General features: G+C 49.0%; 1 protein-coding gene across 3 annotated transcripts in view; it reads left to right on the top strand.

The window, feature by feature from the left end:
• Positions 1-132: 132 nt before the first annotated feature.
• The window catches only part of CC2D2A (coiled-coil and C2 domain containing 2A), a 72,915-nt gene continuing 62,237 nt past the window's right edge, over positions 133-10,810 (top strand). Inside the window, exons 1-3 of one of the 3 annotated variants that reach the window (XM_025192613.1) lie at positions 133-164; positions 1,226-2,402; positions 2,632-2,728. In XM_025192613.1, the coding sequence (XP_025048398.1) occupies positions 2,265-2,402; positions 2,632-2,728 (235 nt within the window). In that variant the 5' untranslated portion in view covers positions 133-164; positions 1,226-2,264. Of the gene's footprint in view, positions 165-1,225; positions 2,403-2,631; positions 2,729-2,855; positions 2,953-10,810 lie in introns of those variants that run through there. The other 2 variants (XM_025192609.1, XM_025192621.1) reach the window with 2 other exon arrangements.

The raw sequence follows: 10,810 nt of genomic DNA, 5'->3' as shown, positions 1-10,810 counted from the left end.
CTTTCCCTATGTGTATGTAGCAAACCATAGACACTTTGCTGACTCTTTCTCTTTAAAAACAAATCTCAGTGACCTTCCTTAGCAACCTTGTTGCTAAGATGGGTGTATTTGTTATGGCAGGCTGTTGATTGCAACTCCTGAAATGCTGCCTAAAAAAACCCCAGGTATGACCCAAATATTTCCTTTTTAAAGCTTTTAAAGTATCTCCACATTCTCCACTTTTATTAGAGAAAAGCTTAAGATGCAGAAATCCTCAAAACAATTTTTATAACAACTTTTATAAAGATTCTCAAGGTAATTTATTTTTAAAAGTGAAGTTAGTAAACTGCAGTAAATGTCTATTTTCAGTTGTAAGTCATCTGGAGACAGGCAACTCCCTGTGATACTGAATAATTTTAAATCTCTTGTATTCTAGTGTAAAGCATGGAATTCAATTATTTATTATATTTTTAAAATGTTTCTTATGGCACTTAGTTTCCAGAAATATTAGAAAAGCATTAAAATGATTCAAAGGCCTTGTCCTTTTCATGTACATATAAGACTATTCTAATGTTTTAAAAGTGAAATCTGCTAAGTATTAAAATGCTATAATTTACTGCAGTATAATATTTATATTGCCCTGGGATATTAGTGCTGCAAACAGGCAGATGTTTCAGTTTTACGCAATGCCTTTATACTTAGCAGTTCTGTGCAGTACTGGAGTGGGAATGAACTTGTGAGCTGGTATGATTGCACCGATCCGGGCTGCCTAACTAGCATGGGGCATAGCTGGTACTGCTGTAGGAATACAAGCCATACTTTGGGCTAGTTTGGCCACCAGCACTAGTTAGGAAAGCCTTTGAATTTACTACCTAAATCTTGTTTGGTGTTTTTAGCAGCGGAGTGACATTTTCTGGTCACATTTTCTTATCCCTAATACATTTGTACCCTGCTCCTATGCAGGAAGCAGGGATGACAGTACAGACTGTCAGTGGCATCACTCCTATTAAGGATTATCACATATTATGCCTTAGTTTGAAGATTATGCGAATTACAAAAACAGGAAAAAATCCAGTTTTCAAAACTGCAAAACTGCTTTGAAGTATTAAATAATTATATTTTAAGACATCATGTGAAGTCTAAAGGTTATATATATATGGTGCAGAGGTATGCCTGTGTTGGATCAGTGTGTAAGTATTTAATCTGTATATTGGCCCGCCAGTAATTTCTGTGTTATTTGTGACAGCCAAGTACCACGTATCACAAACATGAATCTCAATGAAGAATCTCAGATGATGGTTATGGAGGTTAGTTTAATAATTATGACACATATTGTTTTAATGGCATTTCTTTCACCAAAAATTGAGATACGGTTTTGTTCATCCATCACCTTTGTCAATTACATGAAGAGTAATATATGTATTTCTGGACCGCTTTGCGACTTGCAATGCTTATTTAGTCATTTGTCAGATTTGTTCTGCATTTTGGGGCCCTGTCACCGCACAGGTTGTTTCGTGGTAAATTTGCCACTGTCCCCACCTTCCCTCTACTGCCAAATTCCCGAGTTCTCCTGCAGCAGGTGGAATCTGGGCCATTCCCTTTTCCGCATGGCCACATCAGGGCTGGGCCCACTCGCTTCTGTGTGAGGCCAGATCACTCCCCTTTCCCCCTGCCGGGGGTCAGGTCATTCCTCCTTTGCCAGGCGAGCCAAGCCCCTGGATCAGGGCTGGGCTGCCCATTACCCTCTGTGCGGCTGAAAGGGGCCCCGGCGCACCCTCCTCGGGCAGTGGATCAGGACCACCAGCTGGATGTGGCCCATAACGGGACCGTGCATGGCCCATGAGGCCTGGCAGGCAAGAGGGCAGGGCAGCACCAGTGCATAATCTGGAGCAGGCAGGTAAACAGGGAGCGCAGCAAGGCCTCGATCCTGGGCACGCGGGTTGCCACCTCTGCATCTATCCCGGGAGGTTTCAGCACACGATGGAACATTAACGCCCAATTAATCTACTGTGCTGCACGCCTGTACATTACTGTTACATTTTAAAAACCCACTGGACTACTGTCTAAATGGGAGCCGGCATTTCGTATTTATTTGAACAAATGCCCCGTCGTTTATCTCCCCGGTGACTCTCAGCAGTCTCCTGGAGACGGTGCCCGGCGCCAGCAGCCCCCCAGGGCAGGTGCCAGCTACGAGGGAGCGGTTCCCCAGGCCCCCGGCCCAGCCGAGCTCAGGGCAGGACGGCCCCGCAGGCCTAAACGTGTTTCTTTCCCGTGTGATTTGTTTCATGCACCGACGTGTCTCCCCGCGGACGCGGCAGGAGCGCGGGGCTGGGGCTGAGGCTGAGGCTGAGGCCGACGCGGAGGCGGAGGCGGGCAGGCTGCAGGCGGCGCTGGAGGCCCGAAGGCGGAGGCGGAAGAAGCCGGTGAGCCGGCAGGCGGGACGGACCGGACCGGAGCCGCAGCAACACCAGAGCAGCCCAGTGCACATGCGCGGAACGCCGCACGGGCTGAACGGGGGGGTTGACTGCTGCGCGCGCGTGCCGGGACTCGGGGGGGTCGCACAACATCCGGGTCCCGCGGAGGGGGCGGGGCTTGAGTTTGACTGGGGCCGCGCGCTGCTGACGCTCCCCCTCCCGCTGCTTGTGCCTGCAGCTGACGGAGCCGGCACGTCTAGTCGCGCCACCAGAGGCGGAGGCGGAGGCGGCAGAGGCTGGCACAGCCGGCATGGCGGCGGGCCGGCCATCGCGCAGTAAGTGTCTCCGACTGGTCTGGGGGGCGGGGCTCCCGGGAGAGGGGCGCGCATCACGTGAGGGCGGAGCTCCGGGGGCCTGTGGGCGGGGCGTAAGTGCGCAGGCCTGTGAACACGTGAAGGGGTTTCGCAGCGGGGCCTGCCGAGGAATCGAAGACCCCTTTAATACAGGGGGTCCGAGGGAGGCGTTACTGAGTGCCTGGGCCAGCTCTGCCCAGGGTCAGGTGGGGATTAGTCCTCAGCAGGTGGCCCCAGACCTGGTGTGTCGGGTCCAGCCCTGGCTCCAGCGCACCACGCTCTGGTGCGAGGTGGGACCCGGCAGGTGCCTGCCGAAGCAGCCTGTGGCCCCAGAAGTGGTGCGCAGTGTTGCACCTGGCACGTGACTCTGGAGCACCGCAGTGGCAGCCCCAGGTTCTGCGCCAGGTTCTGGTCTGGCAGCTGGCTCCCGAGCTACAGCGCCAGGTTGGACCCTGGATCCGTGTTGTGTTGGTTCATGGTCCCCAGCTGACGTCAGGAGCTGGCAGCAGGTTTGGATCCAGCGTACTTCGCTAACTGTTGCTCTTCCTCTCAGTGGGAGATTTTTTTTTTTCCCCCCTCTCCCCTCAGGCTGCCCTTTAAAATAAGGGTGTATGCTATATATTGGGTTGTGCTGCATGTGAGAAAATAAGTTATTGTTAAACCTGTAGACACAAAAGTGATATGTGAATCTGACGCAGCAGAACATTTGGTTGTGGGGATGCACAGTGTGTGTTGAAGTATCTGATACTTTTTAATTTGCTAGATGGAACTATTTGCACTGTATTTCTGGCAGATATTTTAGGGAACAGTAGTACTATGAATATTTGCACAATTTTTTTTATGGCACGCATGAATAAGACAACTCTCCACTTAATGAATCATCTCGATAAAAGCTGAAAACCTGAAGATGTAGACAAGGCATGGATTAGTAATAAATAGTATTTAAGTGTATAATCACCACTTTGGATAATAAAGATTGTTGTGGTTCTGGGCCAGAAATAAAATGTACACAGAGAATGAACAAAACAAAGCATCTTTATGGAAAAGGGACATCCTTGAATATTTAAACAGGAAAAGAAATACATTATTTTGCTAGATTAGATAAGTCAAAGTAGTGATACTGTGAGAAGGTCTATTTTTTGGCAGAAATGTTTGCAAAATTGAAATGGATATCAAGAGGGAGGAAGGTCATCATTACCTGTAACATATAGGAAGAATTTCAGGAGTCGGGTAGATTATAGCAGGTCATAAAATCCATGTTGATGTTCAGTCCTTGGTTCCTAGTGTCCAGCGGACTAGGAACAAAGGACTGAACATCAAAATGGATGCTATGACACACTGTAATCTGCTTGATTCCTGAAATTCTTCTTACGCATTATAGGTGATAATTTCTTTCCTCCATCTGGATAGGTCTTGCTCACCCAGTAACCAGCTTCTTTTCTTCTGCTAATTGTTTGTCTGCTACCCCTGGAAATTTCCCTCCATTCCAGTTTCCTGCTTTTTTCAAATGCTCTTAAAAAATTCTGTGCTTGCTTTCCTCTTCAGACATGAAGAAGAATGCTTGGCATCTGCAAGCTTGTCTGATTTTTATCTCGACTATACAGTTGGAACATTAAAAGGTATTGCTCCAAAAAATCTTTGCCTCTTGAATAACTTATGGACCATCACAGTTACTCTAATACTACCACTTTTATTGATTGAGAATTTAACACTTAATATGAAGGCATATTAGTATACTTGAGAGAAGCAGTTAAGGGCTGTTTGTAGGTCCTCCACAGTAAGTGCAATGACAGAACAATCATTGGCATACTGAAGTTCTACAATCAAGACCAATATAACTTTGATTTTGGCATGGAGGCGGGAGAGATTGAAGATTTTCATCCATCCAATGCCATGTATCAGATGGTCATGGATGAGCATCTTGATGACAGCAAGAAAGATGGAAAACAGAATAGGTGCAGTCATGAAGCCCTGCTTGACACCAGTTTGAATGTTAAAGGGCTCCATAGTGGAGCCACTGCATAGGCTGGAGGCAGTCATCTGTTCAGGAAGGAGTCTTAAGATGTCGATAAATTTTCCTGGGCAGCCAGAATTTGGTAAGGACTTCCATAGAGCCTTACGGTTAACAGTCAGAGGATTTGGTTAAATCAATAAAGGCCATATATAGTTCCTGGTGTTGTTCTTGGCATTTTTCCTGGATCTGCAGGGCCGCAAAAATCATGTCCATGGTGCCTCTTGATGGTCTGAAACCACATTGAGACTCAGGAAGGATTTCTTTGGCAAGAGGGAGCAGTTGGTTCACCAGAATTGGAGTGAGGCTCTTCCCAGCAATGAAGAGGGGGGAGATAGCGTCCACAGTTAGACTTATCAAGGTATCTCCCTTTTTTTAAAAATGGTGATAATATTGGCATTTGTTAGGTCAATGGGAATTTCCTCACTGTTCCAGATTTTAAGAAACGGTGTGTGTACCTTGTTGGTCATAATTGGCCACCAACCTTAGAGACCTTAGCTGGTGTGCCATCAGGGCCAGATGCTTTGTTGTTCTTCATCTGTCTTACCTGGTAGACTTCTTCAGAAGTTGGTGGATTGGTAAGTGCTTCCCTTACTGGATGGTGTGTGATGGTGTCACTGGTTTCATTAATCACCATCAATTCTTGATTCAGGAGCTTTTGGTAGCACTCCTTCCAGTGGTTTTTGATAGACTCGTTTTTAAGGAGTGTACTGCCGTCTTCAGAGTCCACAAGAATTTGGTCCATACAGAACTTTGATTGCAGCAAAGCAGCTCCACATGTCATGGTTGTCAACAAATTGTTGCATTTCTTTCATTTTCTCTTCCCAACATTTGTTTTTGATTTTTCAAATCTTCCTCTGGGCTTCAGCTTTAAGCCAGTAAGAAGTTCCCTTCTTCTGACTGGATGGTTTTGCCAGTCACAAAGCTTTTCTTTTCTAATTGAGAAGAGCTTTGATCTCAGCTTTGTTTTCATCCAACCAGTCCTGATGGCATTGGGTGGTAGACTCCTTGCAAGCCTCATGGATAGTCTTTTTTAGAGTTTGCCAATCTTCCTCAACACAAGTGCTACCATTTTCAGTCCTAAGATTGGTGAGTTTTTTACTGAGATGTTTGGAGGGTTTTGTGGTATCTAAGGGTCTGAAGGCATTTCATGCTGTACTGTCTTTGGACTGATTTGGGTTTGGTTTTTTTTGATGTTTCAGTGCAACCCTGATGGACATGATTGATCTCACTAATTGATGATTGATTTGGCTGTCATTGGCTTCTCTCATGGCACGTGTTATAGGGGTGTCTTTAAGATCACTTGCTCTACAATGACATAGTCTAGAAGGTGCTATTGTTTTGAGTGGCAGTGTTGTCGTGTTGTTTTGGACTTGTTGCGTTGTCTGAAGATGGTGTTAGTAATGACAAGGTCATGCTCTGCATATTTACTGGGTAACAGGATGCAATTGGAATTGGCCTTGCTCACTCCTTCCTTCCCTGTGGTGCCTCCCACATGTTAAAGTCCTGGCCAACTCTTGCACTGAAGTCTCTAAGGAGAATGATTTTGTCCTTTTTCGGGATGATAGTCAAGATGTCAGCATAAAATAGTTCTTTCTGTTTTTCTTTGGCATTGAGTGTTGGGTTGTATGTACGTATGTAAGTAGCAAATGTAAGTTGGCCAGGTGGAGACAGAGAGTCATAGAATATAACCAGTGGAAGGTTCTCTTAAATTTGGCCCTCTGACTACTATCCCATGCTGCTCCTCCATGTGGGCACCAATGATGCTGCGAAGGGAGACCCTGGGCAGATCAAAACTGACTACAGGGCTCTGGGTGCAAGGGTGAGGAGGTCTGGGGCTCAGGTTGTATATCCATTGATCCTTTCGGCCAAGGGAAAGGGCCCAGGCAGGAACAGGTGCTTTCTGCAAATCAACACCTGGCTGCGCAAGTAGTGTCACAAGCAGGGCTTTGGCTTCTTTGACCATGGGATGTTGTTCCAAGAAGAAGGATTGCTGGGTAGAGATGGGATCCACCTGACAAAGAGAGGGAGGAGCATCTTTGTAGACAGGCTTGTTGACGTAGTGAGGAGGGCTTTAAACTAGGTTCACTGGAGGATGGAGATCAAAGCCCTGAGGTAAGTGGGGAAGCAGGACACCTGGAGAAAGAGCAAGCAGGAGGGTGCAACAGGGAGGTGAGCACATACTTCCTGAAAAATCGGGACAGTCAATTAGTTACCTTAGGTACCTGTACACAAATGCATGAAGCCTGGGAAACAAGCAGGAAAAACAGGAAGTCCTTGCACAGTCACAGAACTATCACCTGATTGGAATAACGGAGACTTGGCGGGATAACTTGCATGACTGGAGCACTGTCATCAATGGGTACAAACAGTTCAGGAAAGACGGGCAGGGGAGAAGACGAGGAAAACTTGTGCTGTATGTAAAAGAGCTCAGAACTCCAGTATGAAACTGGAGATAGCTCTGTTGAAAATTCTGAAAACAATAAGGATGATGTCTTGGTGGGGGTTGGTATAGACTACCAGAACAGGAGGAAGTGGTGGATGTGACTTTCTTCAAACATTGCAGGCAATCCAGGAAGTTTTTAGAGAGTGCTGGGGACAATTTCCTGGTGCAAGCGCTGGAGTGGCCAACTAGGGTGCATGTTCTTCTTGACCTGCTGCTCACAAATGGGGAAGAATTGGTGGGGAATGTAGTAGCTGATAGCAACTTGGGCAGCAGTGACCACGAAATGATTGTGTTCAGGATCCTGAGGCAAGGAAGGATGGAGACCAGCAGAGTAACGACCCTGGACTTCAAAAAAGCAGACTTCGACTTGCTTGGGGAACTCATGGCAAGCCAGACTGAGGGGGAGAGGACTCCAGAAGAGCAGGCTGTACTTTAAAGAAGACTTACTGAGACTGCAGGAACAAACCATCCCGGTACCCAGGAATATTAGCAAGTATGGCAGAAGACCAACTTGGCTTAGCAGGGAACACTTCAGTAAACGAAATCAGAAAAAAGGAAGCTTGTAAGAAGTGGAAACCTAGACAAATAACTAGGGAAGAATATAAGGGCATTGATCGGGCGTGCAGGGATGAAGCTGGAAAAGCAAAAGTGTAACTGGAGTTGCAGCTAGCAAGGGACATGAAGGGTTTTTACAAGTATGTTGGTAGCAAGAGCAGGATCAGGGAAAATGTGGGTCCCATACTGAGTCAGGGAGGCAACCTTGTGACAGAGGATGCAGAAAAGGCTGATTAACTCAATGCCTATTTCACCTCAGTCTTCCCAGGCAAGGTCTGCTCCCAGACTACTGCACCAGGCAGCACAGTCTGGGGAATAGGGGACCAGCCAGCAGTGACAAAAGAACAAGTTTGGGACTGTTTAGAAAAGCTGGACATATACAAGTCCATGGGGTCAGATGGGGAGTTGGCTCACGTGATTGCAGAGCCACTGGCCATCACCTTTGAAAACTCATGGCAATCAGGAGAGGTCTCGGATGATTGGAAAAAGGCAAATATAGGGCCCATATTTAAGAAAGGGGAAGAAGGAGCATCCATGGAACTACAGACCAGTCATCTTCACCTCAGTCCCTGCAAAAATTATGGAGCAAGGAATCCATCTTGAAGCACTTGGAGGAAAAGGTGATTAGGAACAGGCAGCATAGGTTCACCAAGGGCAAGTCATGCCTGATCAACCCGATTGCCTTCTACGATGAAATGACTGGCTCTGTGGACACGGGGGCGGGGGGAGGGGAGGGAATCATCAGTGGATGTGGTATACCTGGTTTTTAGCAAGGCTTTTGATACAGTCTCCCACAGCATTCTCACAGGCAAGCCGAGGAAATATGGGCTGAATGAACGGACTGTATGGTGGATAGAAAACTGGCTGGAGCATTGGGCTCAGATGGTGATAATCGGGGATCCGAGTTTTCCATTTCCTATGAAAAAATAGAGAAAATCACAGATTTCCAGTTTAAATGGAGAAAACATGGATTTTCCTTTTTAGCAGGGAAACCCGCAGGTTTCTCCCTTTTGCAAAGAGCAATGCAGGCTGGCTGAGTTCCAGCCTGCAAGAGCTGTTTGCAAAAGGGGCAGGAAAGCCCCAGCCCTGCCTGCATGTGGAGGGAGAGGGGGAAAGGTCGGGACCTGACAGAATCACTTTACCAGAGGGTGCCCCAGGAGGATCAGTCTTCTTCATTCCTGAAGGTAAGTGGGGCTTGGGGTTGCGGGGCAGGGCTGTGGGGGAAGCTGGCTGAGGGAGTGAGGATGTGTTGGGGGAAGACATGGAGTGCCTGCCAGCCAGCGGAGGGGCGAGGGGCACTGCCAGCCCCCCACCTCAGCTCATTCTGTGCCTGCTCCCAGAAGCAGGGCTGGTGGGGGCGAGGGCAGCAGTGCTCCTCGGTGGGGCACCTACATGCTGCTTGGCCAGGGGAAGAGGGGGAGCTTGCATGCAGCAGCTGCCAATACGCCGCAGCTCTCGCCGTTTGCCTTCAGCCAGCAGTGGGAAGGCCACATAGGGTGTGGTGGTGGCTGCTGCGTGCAAACCCCCTCCTCCCTGACCGAGCAGGCATGTGAGGCTTGCAGAAGGGCACTGCTGCCCTCACCCCTGCTCTGGGCAAGCAGCGCAGGGCATGGTGGTGGTGGTACAGTGGTGCTAGCAGCCGCTACCAGGTGTGAGCAGAGATGCATTTGTGGGGGCAGCAGCCGGTGGTGGTGGCAGCCACTGCATGCCAGCACCACTGCACTGCTGGTGCCACGCCCTGTGCCACTTGCGTGGAGCAGGGCCATGGGGGTGAGCGTAGCGGAGCCCTTTTGCAAGCTGCACATGCCCGCCTGGCTGGGGAGGAGTGGGGGCTCGCATGCAGCAGCCACCAGTACATCACTGCATCCATGCGGCTTTCCTGCTGCCAGCTGTAGGCAAGCAGCGCAAGGTGCGGTGGCGGTGGTGCAGTGGTGGTGGTAGTGGCTGCTGCATGCATAACTCTCTCCCCCCAGGCTGGGCAGTACATGTGAGGCCCACAGAGGGGCACCACTGCCCTTGCCCCCCCCTTTCCCCCTCTGCTGCCTTCCCCTCCTCTGTTTCTCCCCCCCCCCCCCCATACTCCCCCCCGCCGCATGTTCACCCGCCCTGGCTGAGGGAGGGGAGGGTGTTGGGGAAAGCCCTACCAGGAGTGCCTGCCATCTGGCAGGTGCTCCATGTCTTCCCCCAACACATCCTCGCTCCCTTAGCCCCGTCCAGCTTCCCCACCCTAGCAGTGGTGGTGTGGTAGTGGCCTCTGCGTGCAAGTTTCCCCCCTCCCTGGGAGCAGGCACAAAGATGCACTTCTCCTCCCCCATTCTCAATCTGTCTCCCCAACCCCTTCTTTCCCCCCCTCCCCCAACACACACCTACCTGCTGGGGTGTGTGTGTATATGTCTGTGCCTGTGTGTGTGGGGCTGGGGGCTGTTGTGGTGGGAGTAAGGGGCACAAGGAGGACTGAGCAGGCTGTGAGGGGTGATTAACAAGGCCATGGGGGGCCTTTAATTTTTATCACAGATTTTGGATTTTTTATCAGATTTTTTTTTATTGGGGAAAACCAGAATCCCAGGTAAAAATCAATGGCTCTATGTCTAGTTCGCAGCCAGCATCAAGTGGAGTGCCCCAGGGATCAATCCTGGGTTCAGTTTTGTTCAGTAGCTTCATCAGTGACCTGGAAGATAGCATAGAGTGCACCCTCAGCAAGTTTGCAGATGACACCAAGCTGGGAGGAGTTGTAAATATGCTGGAGGGTAGGGCTAGGATTCAGAGTGACTTAGACAAATTGGAGGTTTGCGACAAAAAAAAATCTCATGAGGTTCAGCAAGGGCAAGTGCAAAGTCCTGCACTTAGGACGGAACAATCCCATGCACTAGTGCAGGCTGGGGGCTAACTGGCTGGGCAGCAGCTCTGCAGAAAAAGACCTGGGTGTTACAGTGAACAATAAGCTGAATATTCACCAGCAGTGTGCCCTTGTTGCCAAGAAAGCTTATAGCATACTGGGCTGCATTGGTAGGCGTATTGCCAGTAGGTCCAGGGAAGTGATTATTCCCCTCCT

Source organism: Alligator sinensis, unplaced genomic scaffold, assembly GCF_000455745.1.
Source record: "Alligator sinensis unplaced genomic scaffold, ASM45574v1 scaffold104_1, whole genome shotgun sequence".
NCBI classification, from domain to species: domain Eukaryota; kingdom Metazoa; phylum Chordata; order Crocodylia; family Alligatoridae; genus Alligator; species Alligator sinensis.
This window is presented reverse-complemented; position numbering and strand designations above follow the sequence as displayed.